Here is a 20,644-nt window from a genome sequence, read left to right as displayed (position 1 = left end):
AATAGCAGGGTTTCTCTTAAACCAAAAAATATATACTTTATTAAAACATTCTGTCAATCTTAGGAGGTGGATTCGGTGCCCCAAATAATGCTTTATTTGTTTAGACTAGTTTGGTTCAGTTCTTCCCAGTCGGCAAATTTAGTTGTAAATGCGCATTAGAAACTCGTTTAAATACGCATCGATGTGGTATGTATGTTAGCCATTTTATCGTATCGAACACGCATTAGAAATACGCATTAGATGCGTATAAAGACAGGTAAACAATACGACGCCTACAGGGTATCAGACTCGCATTTGAAACTCTTGTAAACACGTATAAAATACGATAAACAGAGAATATTCAATACGATATTTTCCTGGTATTACATGCGCATTTAAAACTTTCCTGAATACGCATTATTTACGAATATATGTTAGCCATTTTATCGTGTCAAACGCGGATTAAAAATAGACATCAGATGCGTATAAAGACAGGTATACAATATGACGCCTACTGAGTATTAAACTCGCATTTAAACACGTATAAAACACTATAACCAGAGAATATTCACTACAATTTTATTAACTAATATGAGTTCATAACATAATGATAATGACTAGTAGTAAGCAATCCGTAATACGGGTTATGAGTTATTAAATCATTAATAACAATAAAAACACATTAATCACTTGATATATTATCTAAAATATTAAATACAAATTTATCTATAAATTTTTTAACTTTGACTCCGTATCAGCAACGTCATTGCTTATAGGTAACGACATAAAGACCGCATTAACATCAGTTGAGTTCTTTTTAAAATCTGTCATAACACAAGTACCAGAAAAGAAAAGTCAAGGAAAGCCTGCAAATACCTAAAAAAAGACATGAAAAAAAAATTACAATTTTTAATTACAAAAGTACTATTTGCATTTTATTGTTAGTAGAATTAGGATAATAATAACAGAAAATATATGAACCTGTCATTTCGAAAAGGGCACAAGTCCATTTACTAAAACTTTTCAAAATCAACAAAAATATGATTTTTATTAAAATAATGTTTAGGTTGCTAAAGAAATTAAACATAGAAGTAGATAAATAAAGAACGTATATAATTTATGTATTTTTTATTTTTTATAAAAAAAACATAAATCATACAGAAATTTTTAATTCAAACTTATAAACTAACTGCTAAAAGTTTTGGACTTATGTCCTTTTCGAAATGACAGGTTCATATATTCTGTCTACAGAATAATTAAAAAAGATTATAAAAAGGCTAGACAACACAATGTATACATTGTTACTATAGTAACGCTGGCAAATAACACCACAACTTAATAAGATATTTTATCAACTTAAATACTTGGACTAAAAAGATTTTATTGATTACAATATTTGAACAATCAAGGGACAATTATAGTTAAACAATTTGAGCAACTATATCATAAAATAGCAAGCAACTGGTAAAATATTTCTTATAAATGGTCATTATCATTTGTGGTATTAAGAAATACGTAAGAGCTCAGTAATTACATAAGTTTTATTAAATCTCCCACTCATCTTAGAGAGAGAGAGAAAGAAAGTGTTTCCAAAGCAGCATGTTAACAAATGTAAAAAAGCACGGAATAAATACTAGTTAGTTATATTTTAGAGTTATATTTTATATATATATTAGAGTTATATTTTATTATATATATTAGAGTTATATTTTCTTTATCTCCCAATTTAAATAACATACTATGCAACAACAAAACAAAACTTCCACCGAACTCGTACCCGGATGTTTACGAGCTTAAATGCTCATGCAGAAGAATATATACTGGTGAGACCAAAAAGAATTTTTGATTTTTTTTTTTTCATTTTTGATTTTTACAGGCTCTTTAGAACACCATAGAACCTGTAAAAATCAAAAATGGTCGAGTTCAGGAGCCACGGAACATTCTGGAACATGCCGTGGTACTTTTGATTGGCTGAATCCTAAAACCTTGGCAGTCATTTCAGAATACAGGATAAGAAAAGTTAGAGAATCCCTGGAGATAAATAAAGCAAGAATTCGAAACGAGGGCAAACTGTTCTAAATAGAGATGACGGGGATAATGTGAAAACAAAAACTTGGGGACCAAAACCGTTGCTAATAAGAAGCATTTGATATCTGCAAACGATCGGAACACCGCACTTGATAACCACCAAAAAAAAGATGTTGTATATATTGATTTCCAAAAAGCGTTCGACTTTGTTAAACATTCCAAATTATTAGTTAAACTTGCATCGTATAACATAAGAGGTAGTTTTCTGAATTGTATTTCTGCATTTCTTACCGATAGATATCAACAAGTTAAACTAATTATAACTAGTTTTTATTAGTTTGGCGCTGCGCTCTCCTGCATAAAAACCGGGACAATAGTACCCTAACATCAATGCCATAACCTAAAAAAAAGTTTTTTATAATTTTGATAGTGGCTAAAAGTTATACAGTATATGTAATAAAATACATTTTGTATTTTTTTATATCAATAATAAATACAGTGGACATAAAAATAAGTAAAACAAACAATTTCTTTTTTTAGTTTTCATAAAATGCTTTTGATTATGGCAGCTTTTAAATCGTTTTTTCTTGTGCTATTAAATCATTTTGTTTTGTGCTTGTGGTAGCTTGATCTCCAATTTTCTGGTCTATTGTTTTCTAGAAGTGTTTTATGGTTTTAAGGTCATTTGACTGGGTAGGCCATTTTAAATGCACTGTTTTGTTGAATTGGCAGTATGTTATGGGTTGTTGCCCTGTTGAAATACAAAAATGTTTTTAAATCTAAATTTACAAACGGAGGGTTTCAAATTTTGGTTTAAAATGTCTACACTACTGTCGGAAAAATTGTGGACACTATAAAAAATTATGTTTCTCATCACTTAACCAAAACAATCACGTTACACGTTCTTGCATTGTTTATGTATGCTGTTACCTTGGTTTTTTAAAAATTTGTGCGAAAATTTTTTGTTGTGGCATAAAATATTTAAAAAATGTTATCTATAGTAAAGTTTGTGTAAAAACCCTAACTGGAATTAGTGGCTATGTGTATTATTTTATAATGCATATTATAGAAATTTTTCTGTTCTTTCTTTGTAAAAAGTGAAAATACATTTGGTTCGTATGTGCTGTTTAGTTTTGTTGAGTATTCTTATGGTTTTTTCTTGTTATTGTTGTTTGACATTACATTTTCATTGTTTTTAGAAATTTTTAGATTATTAGTAGATTATTATGCCTCCTAGATGTAGGAAAGATATATCTAATAATTTTAAATTAGCGGTTGTGAAGCAGCATGGTATGGCGTACTCATACAGACAGATATCATCAATGCTGGGGATTTCTCATGGTGCTGTTGAATCAGTTATAAAGGTACATATACATGAAAATTTTGGGGGTGGTTGAACCATTTTGACGTTTTTTAAAACTTTGGTAGATGCTAGCAGAATGCAAGTGTTCAATTATGATTTCTGTTTTAGAAATACAAAGAAGATGGCTCGTTGGATTCCTTCAGGAGAAACTCTGGGAGAAAATATATTTTGTCAAAACGAGATTTGAAAGTATTGGAGCTTACGGTACGAAGATCTCCCACAAAGTCAAGCAAATGTTTATAACAGGAACTTTGGAGCAGGGGAATCAATGCAGCCACCTCAACTTCCCCTGAGAATTTAATCAGCATAGGATTGGTGTCATGTATAGCCCCCAGAAAGCCCCTGCTGACTGACAGACACCGGAAGCTACAACTGGCTTTTGCAAAGAAGTTCATGGGGAAGAATGCAAACTTTTGGAGAAACGTGTTATTCACAGATAAGACCAGAATCTGCATTAGTAATGACAGTGGGAAAATTAGGTTGAGGAGAAAAACTGGGGAAAGGTTTAAATTTGTGATGCCCACTGTAATCAATCAATTAGTAGTCAATAGACTACTAATTGATGTTTTTTAATATATAAACTTTACTTAACTTTATTATTACTGTGTTTTGTGTTCAACATTGTGTGCATTGATTAATGAAATCCTTAGATCAGTTACCATTTTTAAAAAATTCAACGGTGTCCACAATTTTTCAGACAGTAGTGTATATAGCAATTGGCTATTGAAAAATAGTTGATTTAATAAAAGTCAATTTTCCAGCTCTTCCTTGAGCCATTGGCCACCACACCATGACATTTCCACCCCTGTGGTTTACTGTTAATCTAATGAAATTAAATTTTTATGCCTTGCTTTTTTTTTTGCCAGTTTTTTTGTTGAACATCTGATGAAATTAGGTAAGATTTGAGTTCATCACTCCAAATTACTTATAAGTACGCTTATAGCATGCCCACATATTTTTTTGCCAACTATAATCTTAATTTTTTTATTCTTGCAGTAAAAAAAAAGATTCCAACACCATATTTTTAAATCTTTGCTCTTGGACTCTATATCTGGAGAAATTATTAATAATATGACAAAATATAAAATCATAGTAATAAATGAACAACATGTCTCAATGGGAAAAAATTGCAAATCATTTAAACACAACACATGCAACTGTTAGCAGTATAATCAGCTGATAACGAAAATACAATACAATTAAAAATCTACTGTATCCTGGAAGAACAGGATACAGTAGATTTTTAGAGAAGACCCGTGCTTGCTAAAACCAAGCCTAACATATAAACATCAGAAAGCAAGAAAAAGTTAGTGTTTAGCTTGTAAAATTTGGTCTACAAGCTATGGCACAACATTCTTTTCAGCTATGAAAATGAACGTTGATGAAAAAGAAAGAGAGCGTTGGTTAAAGAAAAAACTGAGTAATACTGAGAAGTTGTTTGGTTGTTTGAAACTATTTGATGGAAGGTTTGATTCTCAAAGATGTTTAGACATTGGCTGGTTATTAAATGTTTTCTATCGACATTTTCTAAAAAGAAATAGAAATTATCTTCCTACAAGGTGATGCTCCATGTCGTACTTCTAAGATTTGCAAGTCTAGACCTCAATACTCCAAGATCTTGTAAAAAAATTGTACCAGAATCTTGGTAAAATTGAAATAAAAGATCTGAGCCAACTAAAAGAAAAAGTAACTAAGTTACTGGATAATGTTCTAAAAGATATTAATCAGAATTTAGTGAATGCCAAAATGGATCAGTTAATGGTTAAAATCTATTAGATGATCAACAATATATATATATATATATTTTTTTTATATTTTTAGTAAATATGTTTTTTATTATGTTTTCTTAATTTTGTTGTAGTGGTTTGTTTATTTGCCACATCTTTTTTGATACATATGAACACTTGTTTTCATTTCAATATTTTAATTTTTTTTTAATATTATTTTATAATAAGTTTATATTGTGATGTTATGATTTATAGATATAATAAAATGTTATCTATAAATTATAACATCACTATTTAGATAATATTAAAAAAACAAACTTTTATTTGGAATAAAAATATTTAATTCGAACTTATATTTATACTAAAATAACATGTATTATGGGTATTATGTATAGGGTTGCCAGAAGTCCGGCTTTTACGGAAGAGAATACAGCGTTAAACTTGTAAAAATAAAATTTTGTTACTGTGTTCTATGTAAAAACTGGTCATCCGGCAACTCTAATTATGTACAATTAATTTATATATATATATATATATATATATATATATATATATATATATATATATATATATATATATATATATATATATATATATATATACAGTTTTTAAGTATAATATAAATGTTTTATATTATACTTAAAAACTATTTTTAATTTTAGTTTCTAAGTCATAAGTATGAATGTAAAGAGTACAGATTCCATGCTTAATAAAGAAGAACTCTCTTATTACTATTTAAAGAAACATAGAATAGTTGATCTTTTTAATGATCTCACTGCTGCATTGGTTTACCATCATCCTGGTATGTATGCATGTGTGCATGTATATATACATAAATTCTATCAATATATACATAAATTCTATCAATATAAGTTGCTTGGACCATCCCAAGCTTTGTCTGTGCTTTCCTTTTTTGTTGACTTTATTTCTTTTTATTATAACTTTATATATATATATATATATATATATATATATATATATATATATATATATATATATATATATATATATATATATATGGACATTTCCATTTCTGTTGTGTTTTATTTTTCTTTGTTTTAGCAATTAGAAGCTGGGAAGCATTATTCATACATTTAAAACATTATTTAAAAATATATATATATAATGCTGAAACTTATATTTTTTGAGGAATTAAAGTTCATTTATCCAGTAACTAAAATTTTAGTTTTTCTTTTCTGTCTGTCATTCCACTTCAAACTCAATTTATTCTTTGTTAACATTACTAATGTATACCATTTTTTGTTTACAAAATATTTATATAAGTTAGAATTAAATGAGAGCAAATTGGAGGTCGCCAATTTGCTATCATTGTTTTATTATGAAAATAATAGACAAAACATATACGAGTTTCCATGTGTGATTTTTTGCCTCTTTCAAATATATATATATATATATATATATATATATATATATATATATATATATATATATATATATATATATATATATATATATATATATATTTTCATATATAGTCAGTCACAAAAGTTTTCGTACACCTTAATTTAGAGAAAACATTTAAAAAAAACCATTTTAAATGCAAAAAAATATTTTTATATTAAAGTAACAAGAATATATTGTACAAGAAATAAAAAATAGTTAACTAAATAAAAATATTTATTTGTAAAACTGAAAAAGTTTTATTTTTGAATTTATAATATGTCACAAAAGTTTTCGTACACTAAACTTTTCAAAAATGTGGTTTGTACCACACGCAGGGAGGCAAAGCAATTACTGTTAAATATAGGGGAGCTCTTAAAACACTTAAAAAATGATTTTTTGAGGAGTGAAATAGGACAAAGAGAATTAACTGTTCTCTCACTTCTCAATCATTTTTGTGTAATTATAATGTAGAAACCTCTGAAATATTCTAATGAAGATTATGGTTTACGATTTTAATAGTTTTTAATAGTTTTTTAGTTCTAGAAATATTTTTTAATGTCCCACTTTCCCCACTCTCCCCTATTTATGAAACTAAATAATATAAAAGCAGTGCTCAAAACAATGGTCGGTCAACAATCAATGGTTGGTACTTTTGGAAAAAATGGCATTTTGATCTTCCAAGTCAATTCTAGTTCATATCATTTGATTTTTAGGAATTGTGTGTCAAATTTTCATTGTATTTAAAGAAATATAATAGTATTTATATCATTTGAAAAGCAGAAAGTTAAAATTTTGAAAAATCATGTTGAAATAATGTTGAATATTAATCAAGATAATTAATTGATAACTAATGAAGGGGTTGTCCATAAATTATGTCACGCTTTAGAAGGGGAGGGGGCAAGGAGGGCTTAGTGGTTTTGTGATGACTCATATAGAAGTTAATGAATATACCACTGTAAGTGGAAGACAATAACTTGGTCAAAGATTGCGCGACATAATTTGTGGACTACTCCCAATATGTTTTTGAAACAGTTATTATACTTCATAGATATTAATACATAAGATATGTACTAATCTTAAGTAAAAAACTTGCTAGAGTTAATAACAATAATATTAATAGTAATAAAAATACTATTATTATAGTAGTAAACAATAGCAGCCAAAATAAATGATAATTAAAGTGGAAATAGTAATAATAACGATATGATCGCCTACATTTAAATAGTTATTTTAAGTGCTGTAAAAGCTATTTAAAATTGTATATATTATGTGATGACTAAGGTTTCATACAATATACTAACAGTGGATGATAAGGAAAAGTTTAATCATGGTAGCTTTTTTATAAAATGTTGTATGTTTTTTTATACATATGTGTGTACACAGTGTGCAATGGCTCTTAATTAGTAGAATAGCAGAAATACTCCAGGACATGATTTTAAGGCATGTATGTGACTCTTATAAACTAAAGAAATATTTTTACTATAAAATGTAAAAATGTCTAGAGCATTTTGAAAACTCTTTAACAAAAAAATAACAATAAAACTTTTTAACAAAAAAATAACAACAGTAAAACAGCTGCTTTTTTGTCAAAATTAAAAAAAAAGCAAACAGCTGTTTCTTTCTAAATTGATTTTACTGTTTTTAACACTTTTCTCTGAAGGAGTTTCTAGAATTAGATTATAAATACATGTTCTCACTTTTAGTATACTTAGGTTCAGGGATGCGGAGTCCCAAAAAGGACTCCGGATTTGAAAGTCACAAAAAGATTACTTTATCCTAGTTTTTGGTATCCAGAGCTCTAAAAATATAATAAGTTTATGGACTACTAATTCGAAAAAAATTAAGACTATTAGGTTAGACGAACAATCATTTTTTGAGCCCGGAGTCCTTAAGTATAATGGCGGCAAGGACTCCGGGCTTAAAAATAACAAGTTTCAAGTCATTAAATCTCATGAGTTTTTTTCTTATAGCAGATCATAAGTCAACAAACATGTTAAGAGCTTTTGGACACTACAGACTTGGAAAAAGTAGAGTTATAAAGCCGGAGTCCTTTGGGACTCTGCATCCCTGCTTAGGTTATACTTATTGTAAACTTACTAATTTAAACTTAGTGTATACTAATTATTTGATAAATTATTTTCACTGTGTAATGAGTTATTTTTAATATTTATTTGCTCACAAATTTAGATAAAATTTAGACACAAATTTAGATACAAATCCAGCTCTATTAATTGCAAAAGCAATTAAAATAGATCTTTGATATTACCAAATAGTTATTGTTTTTATACATGCTGGCAGTATAGAAATATGCTACACGGATATCCTAATTTTATTTGCAAGTACTTATGCATGTTTTTACTTTAAGAATACTTCACTTTTTTGCACTGCATATATATATATATTCACTGACATTTTATTGTTACTGTGTAGCAAGTTATTTTGAATATTTATTTGAGCACAAATTTTACATAAAATTACTCTATTAAATAGCTTTTTTAACATTACAAATATTTACTATTTTTAGCCATTCACAGTATATATTATATATTCACAGTATATATTATATATTCACAGTATATATTATATATTCACAGAACATACCATACAGACCTCGCAACAGATGGAATATCTATAAGAGCAATCACTAGAAATAGTTATAAAGCGATCAATATCTCCAGGTGGATACCACCAAAATTGCAACTAAATGAAAAACAATGTTTGTCAGCATCTTGGAAAAACTCAAAAATGAAGTAAAATAGTGCATGAGACTTGATAAATCTAATTACCACCGTAAGAGGAAGACAATTTTGTAGTAATCACACTCTGCACTTAGGAGTGAGTGATACATTACATAAGAAAAGAGTTGAAGATGAACATTATTTATATAGCTGTTAGATAAATGAACTTGATAACTTTGATGATGGAACAGATATGTAATCGAACAGGAAGATATGGATTGTCATTACCTGCTAGAGAAATTAAGAAAACTTGTTATAGTCATCAAGAAATCCATAGTCTATAATGGTGTCTTTCTAAGCAAGTTAAAGCACAAATACTTTGTTGCTTTGCCACTTTGTTGCTTCACTTACTGCTTTTTGACCCATTTCTATATATAATTTAGATCTTAACAAAATATTTAATAAGGCTTTAAATGCGACTCATAAGTAGATTTATCTGATCTTTTATAGGAAATTGTCAAACTAACATATAAATTAGTAAAATAATTATGAATAACAGTTGGGTTGTCAAGAAAGTAAAACGGAAATCAATTAAAAAGTTTGTGTGCCTATTTTTTTTAACCGTCTTTTCCTGTATGTTTTTTGTATTGCTTTGAAAAAAGTAAATTATTAAAAAAAAGTAAATTTGAACTTGTTATTAACATAGTTGTAGAGAAATAATTTTCCTGTCGTTCAGAAAAAAAGATTTTTATTTCATCTATAAAGACTCATCATTTATATATATTTATATATTTATATATATATATATATATATATATATATATATATATATATATAAACATTATATACATATATATATATATATATATATATATATATATATATATATATATATATATATATATATATATATATATGTATGTATGTATATATATATATATATGTATGTAATATATATATATATATATATATATATATATATATATATATATATATATATATATATGTATATGTATATATATAATATATATATAGATTATATACTTTGAAATAAATTTGATTATTATTTCAGATGATCCAAAAAAATTTATGATAGACTATTTTGAGAAAATGAAGTCTGCTCGCTCTTCCAAAGTTAATTATCCATGTTTATTTGATGAAAGTAATTTGCGATCATTATTCAGAATTATGGATCCTGCTGAAAAAGGGTATATCAGTTATATGCAGTATAAATCAGGTACATTTTTTAAATTTTTTAAATTTTTTGTTATCAATGTTTACTATTTGTTTATTGTTTCTTTTATACATTTAATTTAAAAGTTTGATTTGCAACTTGAAATAGTTTAGTTGCTAATTTGCTATCAAATATTTACCATATCAAATATTTACCATATCAAATATTTACCATATCAAATATTTACCATATCAAATAATTACCATATCAAATATTTACCATATCAAATATTATTTACCATATGGTAAAAAAAGTTTTTTAAGGTTATAAAAAAATTGTTACTCAAATTCACGAATGTAAAGTTGAAATTTGTAGTCATAAAGAAAGTCATAAACTTTTTAATCTTTTATATTTTTTGCAATAATTATTGTAATAATACCACTGCATTATTACTTGCTTTATAAAAAATACATAATTAAAAGAAAAGGACAAAATTGAGTTTGTTTAATATTTGTTTTTAATTTGTCAGTAACATCTGTATATAAAATAATTTTTATTTTGGGATTCATAGGAATGGATAATCTTGGTGTTACAAATTATAACCATAATCCAGTCGGTTCTGAAACTGGTAGGATAGGAATAGATGTTTTTGTTAATGAAGCGTAAGTTTTTTTTTCTTTTTCTTTACTCTTATTTTACAGAATTGTGTGATACATTTTAATTTTATTTATCATTTAATTTTTATTATTTCTATTGAAACATATTTTACTATTGCTGTTTGTTCCTGAAACATTTATTTTTATTTTTCAACTTTTATTTTTATTTTAAAACATTTACTTATTATATTTTAGATACCCAATTATAAAAAAATCTGTTCAGATAGAATTACAGATGTACCTCGTTTTACACCCTTACCTCTTACCTAACACCTTTGTGAGAGATAAGGGTAAGCCTAAGCCTCATTTATTTTTCAATCACTTACAAATTCCATAACTTACTTACAAACAGTGTTTTAGTATATATATTTATGGATATATATTTTTTTAAATAAAGTTCATTCTCTAGTCCCTATACCCTTCAAATTTATTCCAACTTTAACTCCTTCATCTTATCTATCTTTTCATTTCATTTAGAAGAAGATTAACCTTATATTTCTAAGGTATTTTATACTTAAAATAATTATTAAATAATATTATATTTATGTTTTTTTCATTAATAAGTTTTCTAATTATTATAAATTATTATTATAATTTTTGTACCCAATAAATCTGATTTAACACTACTTCATAGCTGATCAAAACTTTATCTTTTGTTAAGGTACTGGTCTATATGATCAATACGTTTTTTTATATAGAAAAATCTGCTCTCAAAAACATCTCTCACAAGAAATTGATTTCCTCATAGACAGGGTTAGGGTCAAATACCTAATTGCATTTGTAGTTAGTAAAAAGGGTTAATTTAGCGAATTTGTAATGTATTTGATAAAAAAAGTTATTAAATATTTGTACTTGATTAAAATGTATTTGCAGTTCTATAAACTAGGTTAACCAGTTTTTTTTTTTTTTTAAATACCAAGAGATTCATTTTTTATTTGTTTTTTTTTCATTATTAACACTAAAATTAATTAAAAATTTGTTTTTAAGGAATATTTGCTAGAAGACTTGTTTTCATTCTTTTATTTAGTAGACCATTTTATAAGTCTTGTCTTGAAAAAATCTTTTTTTTTTTTTTTTAACCTAAATTACAAATATTTGTATTTGTAAATTTGAAAAATGCCTATTGCATATATTTGTATTTGAATTTGTATTTGGAAATCTATTATTTGTAGCTGTATTTGTATTTGATCACGCATATTTGACCTCAACCCTTCTCATAAATACATTTTTTGAAAAATGACTATAACAAAAGTGATCTTATAGACCAGCATCTGTTGCAGAAAAAGCTTTCAAAAAAAAGATGTTCATTATTCACATTTAGTAACTAAATTTTGAAAAGGGTATTTTGAAAAGCTAAATAAACTGATTATACAAATGCGATGCTTTAAAGGAGGACTGTAATTGAAACTGAATTTTAACTGAATTTTACTGCTGAATATGTTTATCTAGCTGTTCAATGTCAGAAAATATAAAAATTACAACTGATTTTCATTAAAAAAAATTATAATCCATAATACTATATAGTCCATATATAGTCTATATTCCTGAATATAGTCTATATATAGATTCTGAATATAATCCATATCCTCTGAATATAGTGATTTTTGCAAAAGTCACCATTATTGATATTTGCAAAGATCTGTGCAGTTAAATCACCAGTTTTATTAAAAGAACATATTTTTGTGGAACATAATATTGTGGAATAACAACAGCAATAGTAATGAATAAAATCAAGCAGCTAATCTGGTGAAGCAGACAATTTTATCCAAGATAAGGAGATTTTGATAAAAGCTTCAAAATTTTCTCTTAATATGTATTGCACTAGCAAATCGTTATTTGGTGGCAATGTTTCCTCTCTCAATTTTCCAGTTTTGCATAATCTGTAATGAGCTGAATTAACTTATTCTTCTTGTTTAACGTTGTTTAATCATATATATAATTTTGTAGAGTTAAAGTAAAATCTTTCAGATCCATCAAAAGCAATTAATTGCTGGTGACAATGGATCCATAAGAAAATGACAATTATAAATGAAAACTATGAGATGCAATTTTGAGAGTTGTTTTAAAATTAAGTAGCATTATTGTTAAAATTGTAATCATAAAATATAAAATAAATATTATAAGTAGGTCAGGGAAAAATAAATTTGCCTTTAAAAATGTATAAGCTACAGTTTTTCAAAAAGTTATTTCCAAAATTTTGAAGAAGTTGCAACCAGTTGCATTTTTTAAGAATATAGCTTTCAAGTAGCTATTATAGTCCAAATGCTGTTTTCCTATTTTAATATAAAAATTTGGTTTTATTTATGAAATTGAATTTTCATATTAAAGTAGGAAAAAAACATTTACTAACAAGTTAGTAATGATTCACAAATGACCTTGTGGATATGAGTATTTTAAAGCAAATAGAGGCTTAAATTACAAATCTCGCAATTGCAAGATAAAGTGACATTGGTGCCAAAAAAAATCTAAAAAAAATCTAAAAATTACAAACTGGTTTTTTAAAAGATTTATTTATTCACAAATAATAAAATGTAGTTTGTGAAAAAAAATAAAATAAAATAATATAGTATAATTTTATCGTTGCCAGGGGTCAAAATAAGTGTAGGACATTGAAGCCCCTTGGATAGTTTTTGAGACCTGTTTAAGGGAGGCAACCAACTATTGTTCATTTTTACTGAAAAAACAAACAATCATTTGTTGCCCTCTTCTAGCAAGTCTCAAGAATAGTTCAAGGGACAGCAATGTCCGACACCTGTTTTAACCCCTGCTTGCATATTTCATCGAATATGTCTAATATTTGTCTATTGATCTTAGGAAAATCTCAAATATATTTCTTATATATATATATATATATATATATATATATATATATATATATATATATATATATATATATATATATATATATATATATATATATATATATATATATATATATATATTAGGGGTAGTCATTTTGAGGGAATTTTTGAAAACGAAGTACATACCCAGCTAAAGTTGGAGCAAATATGCTAAAACTTAGTCAAAAAATTTTTTAGGTCGATCGTGTGACTTTTAAGTTCCCCTCAAGACTAAAGTTGTTAAGAAATTGTTCTTCAAAAAAGGAAAAATAGGGTGTTTGAGGGGGATTTAAATGAAAAAATTATTTCCATTTTTTTTTGTTTTTTTGTTATTTGTTATCTATATTTTCATTTTAAAAGGGTATGTCATCATTTTTTTTACATATTCTCGGTTAAAACGATATTTAAGAAATCAAAAAATGAAAAGTTTAAGTTACGCAAGTGGTTATGAAATCAGCAAATTATGTTATCAACAAAAAAAACAAACTATTTTGAACTAAACAAGTAATTTACCATTTAATAAAAATCTTTACAAATACTATAAAGACAAAAATTATGCATTAATTGAAATAAGTATTTTAAAATGAACAACAATTTCCTAAGTCTACAATTTCCTCTTCTTTAGTTTAGAGAGTGACATCAGGCTTTCTGATAGTTTTTTTTTTGTAATATTACTTTTTCCCACACCAAAAACTTTGAAAGTTGACCTTACTTTGTCGACGGTTAAAAGTCTGTTCTTCTTGTCATCTTCATTTTCGTATCTTTGCACAAACTGCTGCATCATTCCGATTGCTCGTTCAGAATGATCATTGACAACAATTAACATTTTGGCAAAGTTTTCAAAATTCTTAAACGAAGACTGGGTGTGCCGATAATGGGGTGGAAGTGACAACCAGTCTCTCACTCTCTGATTATCCAACCCTATCATTGAAAAAATTAAATATGAAAACTCATTAACCAAAAGAGAGAGAGTTGGTACCTTCATATTATTTATGATATTAATCTTGTCTATTCGTTCTTTGCTTCTATGTTTAAAAAAATCTGCAATGGCTGTTTTTTTATTAAAAAGAGCCAAGGGAATAATTGTTGAATCAAGATACCATGTATGCTTATAAAGAGATGCTAACACAGCGTCTACTGCCTCCGGATTGGAGCAAACTTTCTTATACTCATTCATCTGAAAGATTGCATCAAGATCAGATGCAGGAGATTGAATCGCTTTATGTGCTTGAAGGTACCACCTTGTGTAAAAACATACTATGAACTCGCAGATGAGTTTTAAATCTTCGCGTAGATTATCATTTTCTTGCACAAATGTCAGTTGCTTGCACAAAAGCTGAAGTTTAAGATAGTATAAATTCTTGCCTAAAAACCTAGCATGATGAACAGCTCCAGTTTTCTTTAACTTGAAATGTGCAGAAGGGGATAAATACTGCATGGTTAGTTCAGCCAACTCTCTTCGGTCATTCCTCATATTGTGTTTTTTAGTAATATAGATCTCACAGTAATCTAAAGTTTTCCTTGCAGCTTCCTTCAAAACTGTTCCTTCAACGGTTTTCCAATCAAAAGAGGTCAGGTTATTTTTGTCGTATTTGAATTTAGGGTTCTCAAACATATGTTTGAACTTTACGAATAAAGGATTTTCAGGCCCTATGCTATTCTCTTTTATCACTGCTTCACAGAAATAAACCATTCTAAGCTCAATGATATGATGCCTACATGCTAGTAGAAGAAGGTATTTGTCTACCTCTTTTGCAATCCTAATAAGTGATCCTTTCTTAGAACCAGTATTACTTGAAGTTGTATCAAAGCATACTCCGCATACTTTTGAAATTAGGTCATATTCTTCTAGCATTTTCATGATTCCTATATACATATCTTCACCTGAAGAAGACGGCAAGGCAGGTACTCCAAGAAGATGCGACACCCCCTCAATATTAACGAGCACAGCTAATCTTTCATTCTTCAGTCTTTTTCCCTGATTCATTTCAAACAAAGTCTTTCCGTCAAAATGAATTATACAGGGATAACGGCTTTTTTCCACGGCCTTCTTTATATCTAATTTAGCAATTTCTGCAGTATCCTTAGCAGTTTTTTTCATCTTCCTTAATGCAGTTGAAGCACTGGCTTTGCATTTTGCGATATCAACTCCACAATCTTGAAGAATTGTTCCAGTTACTTTTTGTAAGACATTCGTGGAGATATCATTTGCTGTAGCTATGATAGATACATTTCCATCAAAAATATTCATAGGGACTTTGGCAGTAATGTTACAATCATCTGCTCTTCTATGATGCCAAACTTCGGGTTCGAATTCTGAATCAGAATCAGCGCTAGTGTCAGTGAAACTCAAGTCTAATTCTGAGGTAGCGTCAATCTTAGGAGATTCGTCTTCTAGCCTTGTCCTCTTCCTCACACCTTCAGAAACTTAAAATTTACTTTAACATGGTATATGTGTATTAACAAATAATGTATGTTAAATTAGCAAATTTTAATAAAAAGGTCAAATTAACCCACTAAAAACAACATAAAACCTTTTTGCTAAATTTTCTATCTTCTGATCCCAAACTAAAATGTCTCGGTCCTTCCTGGTCTTCCAAAAAAGTTAAATCATCGTGCTTATCTTTATCTGAGCGTTTTTTATCCTTCCTAATTTGGTTCTTTAAATCTGTAGAACCAATCCAAAACAGCTTTTTCAAAAATGAAATAAACTCCCCTTGATTAACCTTGTCTCTAGCTGATCCTCTGTATTTATTTCTACTCAAATCTGAATACTTCTTGTCCATCTTCATTAGGTTCTTGATAATATTTTTATCTGACATTACTTGAAATCCCGCTTTAAGCCATGGTCTTTTAATTAAGCCTAAAATGCACTTTCCTCAATTAAATTTAATCAATTTTACATATATGTATGTATATATATGTATGTATATATATGTATGTATATATAGTCCTGTAGGGTAGTAGATAGTTGGTAGTTAAAGAGTTTTTTCCATAAACTGTAGTTTTAAAAAGATCACTAATAAACCAGACTAGAAAAAGTTTAAAAATTTGTTTCAGGAAAATCAACTTTAAAAAAAAAAATAGGCTGAGAAGCTAATTCCATTCTGTAGGGCCCATAGGTTGGAAAAATACTAATTTTAAGTTTCTGAGATGATTAGGAGTAGTAGATATAATTTGTGACTTTTAACATTTACTTTCATTTTTAAGTTTATTTAACTGTATTTAACCTAACAACTTCTCATATAAAACAGAGCTAAACTCATATGCTCTACCTTACCTCTTTGCAATGAACACCCACCGCCAAATCTGTTAAGCATGAAAACCCTACTTAACCTTCTTCTCCCACACACACACAACCCACAGGATAAGAATCTTCAAATTATCTGTGTAACAAAACAATGCATACAGCATCATTATCTTTGCCAGTGTTGCTGTTAGTGGTATCAGAACAGATGCTTATCATGCCAGTGTTGCTGTTAGTGGTATCAGAACAGATGATCAACTGATCATAATTACAATCATAATATTCTGATAAGTTGTCAACATGTTGTACCTGATCAACTCCCTTTGAAGACGGGCTTTGAACTACACTTTAAGGTGGTCTTACTTTGTATCATCATCTGGTGATGATACATTAATGACAATTTTTTCACAGGGGTTGATAACTATTAAACAGTGTGGCAGAATTTAAAGTACATTCAATTATTATTATTTATTTTTTTCCATTCCGTTTTTCCATTCCAATTTTTCCATACTTGCTGTTAGATTGATATTTGCTGCAGACTTTGTATCTTGAATAATATGATTTATTTATACCTTTCTTTGTGATTATTTTATTTATCATGATTGTTCACTAATTTTAAGTTTATTACATTACAGAATGGTTTTAGACGCAAAAATTATACTAAAAAGTGGTTCTGCAAAATATTTTCATAGAAATTGAATGAAATCAAAATCTCACAGCAGACACGATAAATGAGTAACTTTCTGTCTATACTGGCCGCTTGGGACACTTAAATGGGAAGTTTTTGTTTTAGATTGTAAGATACTTAAAAAGTAAAATTAAAACTTATTTATTTGATGTGTATAACAAAAGTGTTGCAATTTAGAGCCACAGATACCGGCCTATTAATAAAATAACCAAAAACTATTTAGACCAAAAAATACTACATCTAAACAATTAGATAAACAACAGTTAAGTTACCTTTGATGCCTATTATGGATCCAAAATTCCGAAGAGAATTTAGAAAACAAAACATCAGAGTTGTATTTACATCAGCTCCCAATTTGAGTAACATATTATGTTAACAACAAAACAAAACTACCTCCAAACTCAAATCCGGGTGTTTACCAACTTGAATGCTCATGCGGAAGTATATATATTGGCGAGATCAAAAAGAAAATTTCAAGTAGTGTGGAAACACTTTTTGAAATTTTGACATAAGCTAGGAATTGGGGAAGTTGTTTTCAATCAAGATGGCGGCGATAATGTTAAAACTAGAACTTGGGGATCAACTTTGACAAAAAGTTAACTGACGTCACTATTATAATTAAATATTTCTTATATAACTAATTCAAAATATATTTAAAAAAATTTGTTTAAACATAAAATATGTCGTTTTCATCGAATTGAACTTATATCTTTAAAAGTCATATTCTTGTTATATGATATATTTATAAATATATATATGTATATATATATATATATATATATATATATATATATATATATATATATATATATATATATATATATATATATATATATACACATACATATATATATATATATATATATATATATATATATATATATATATATATATATATATATATATATATATATATATATATATATATATATATATATATATATGTAAATTATGTCAGTGTATTTTACAAATAGAGTGCTCAATAATCTTAAAGAACAGAGCAATAAATAAATTAGTAAAAAACACTTATCTAACTTTTATCTTCGACTTGAAGTTTCACCATTGCTGGATCATCAGGAAGAGAGAACTCTTCCTGATGATCCAGCAATGGTGAAACTTCAAGTCGAAGATAAAAGTTAGATAAGTGTTTTTTACTAATTTATATATATATATATATATATATATATATATATATATATATATATATATATATATATATATATATATATATATATATATATATATATATAAGTAGATAATCACTTATCAAATTTTTTTCGTTTTACACTGTTTTATCTATAAAGACTCATCAGAAATCTTTCTGATGATTCTTTTTTTCTGATTTAAGTTTTAAGATAATGCACATTAATATTCTTTAGAACAAAGGGATTTGCGATGTCACCTGTAAATAGTGTTGGTTCTACGATAAATGCATAGTCAAATAATATATAGTTCAACGTATATTGTGTAAATATATTTATTAATTGTAGAAAAGATTCTTTACTTTTATGAAACGTTTTTATAAGAAATATTTTAAAGTTCGTTAAATATTTAAAATGCTATTTGTGGTATTTCATTTGTGCAAATTTTTAATTTAGAATTTATACATTTGTTTATGAATATTTAGAATTTATGCGTTTCTTAATGAATATCAAAGTAGATATTTAGTTTTGAATTTATGCATTTGTTAATATTAAAGTATATATTTTAAAGTGAATTCGTCAGCCGAGAACCAGGAGGCGGTATGTCTGTTTTTTGTGTGACCCAGAAAATTAGGTTTTAGATTTTAGTATACAAAGACTAAGTATGTAAAATATTTTTGCCAAAAAGTCCTACTAATTATTTAAATATTTCCTAAAGTTCTATTGTTTTTGAGACCAAATTTAATGGAGTAAACACAGTCCACTGGTTGACGAGTATTTGTTGATAATGATTTAAAAAAAGCAAAAAATGTGTATATACTCTCGAGTTCTTAATACAAGGGAGGGGGGGGGAATATATAGAGTGCTTAGAATTTTCGTCCAGATCTAATGAACGGGGTGGGTGGGATTTTCATAAAAGTGAGGGGGAGGCTTTTTTCATGCATAATAAAATATCAAAATACTAAAACTGAATAAAAGAATTCCATAATGACAAAAGATATTGAACACAAAAGATAAAAAAAAACAATACCTAAAGCATTGTTTTCTTCTAAACTATATTTATCTTGGTTTGTGAAAATGTTCGATCTGAAGCTATGTTACAATATTCATAAAAACTTCAACTTATAAATCCAAACTAATATTTTTTATAAAACACGCATAAAACTAATTAATTCTAGCGTGGCTTGCAGTAAAATACACATTTTCTAACAGCTGTTTTATTATAATTTCCATAGGATTTAAAATGCTGATATAGGTTTTATACTTTGGCCAGAAATAAACCAAAAGCCTATTTTCTACAAATCAAGATTGACTAGAGCCCTATCCTATAACGCGAATTTACTATGTAGCTACATTGTAGGCATTGTAAAATTACACAGTCCTATAAAAAGTTTACGGCGATTTTTTGTGTACAATTTTACAATGTAAACTACAATGTTTACAATGTATGTAAACTACAATTTTACACTACCTGAGAGGTGTGTAAAATTGTAATATTAGGTGTGTAATATTGAATTTTATCAAGTTAAAAATGTAAAAATATATCGAAGATATTGAAAAAAAGTAAAGTACTGAAAATAATTAATATTTTTTATTTAGTTTACATGTTGGGAACTTTCGAAATCTATAAAGCAATTTTAAAAACAAAAGATTTTTATAAACTGCAAACAACATTGAGCATTTTGCAAAGTATCTTAGTAAGAGAGTTGCTAAGAATA

General features: G+C 27.2%; 1 protein-coding gene across 3 annotated transcripts; it reads left to right on the top strand.

The window, feature by feature from the left end:
* The first annotated feature begins 1,376 nt into the window (after nt 1-1,376).
* LOC100211227 (EF-hand calcium-binding domain-containing protein 10) lies at nt 1,377-19,341 on the top strand. 3 transcript variants are annotated; one of them, XM_065812538.1, is made up of 5 exons: nt 1,377-1,443; nt 1,546-1,615; nt 10,252-10,416; nt 10,925-11,015; nt 19,164-19,341. In XM_065812538.1, the coding sequence occupies exons 2-5, from the start codon at nt 1,579-1,581 to the stop codon at nt 19,219-19,221; spliced, it is 351 nt and encodes a 116-aa protein (XP_065668610.1). In that variant the 5' UTR covers nt 1,377-1,443; nt 1,546-1,578; the 3' UTR covers nt 19,222-19,341. The 3 variants fall into 3 exon arrangements, with proteins under 3 accessions (XP_065668610.1, XP_065668608.1, XP_065668609.1); XM_065812536.1 differs by lacking the exon at nt 1,377-1,443 and adding an exon at nt 5,760-5,899 and having other exon boundaries at nt 1,594-1,615; XM_065812537.1 differs by lacking the exons at nt 1,377-1,443; nt 1,546-1,615 and adding exons at nt 1,973-2,264; nt 5,760-5,899.
* The last annotated feature ends 1,303 nt before the right edge of the window (nt 19,342-20,644 follow it).

The sequence above is a fragment of the Hydra vulgaris genome, chromosome 12, assembly GCF_038396675.1.
Source record: "Hydra vulgaris chromosome 12, alternate assembly HydraT2T_AEP".
Taxonomy (NCBI): domain Eukaryota; kingdom Metazoa; phylum Cnidaria; class Hydrozoa; order Anthoathecata; family Hydridae; genus Hydra; species Hydra vulgaris.
This window is presented reverse-complemented; position numbering and strand designations above follow the sequence as displayed.

Excerpts from the sequence above, each read along its gene's own strand:
- LOC100211227 (XM_065812536.1), top strand. The coding sequence starts at position 5,776 with ATGAATGTAAAGAGTACAGATTCCATGCTTAATAAAGAAGAACTCTCT. Across the intron at positions 5,900-10,251 it reads ATTGGTTTACCATCATCCTG|ATGATCCAAAAAAATTTATG; the intron begins GTATGTATGCAT and ends TTATTATTTCAG. Across the intron at positions 11,016-19,163 it reads GATGTTTTTGTTAATGAAGC|AACAAAGGGATTTGCGATGT; the intron begins GTAAGTTTTTTT and ends AATATTCTTTAG.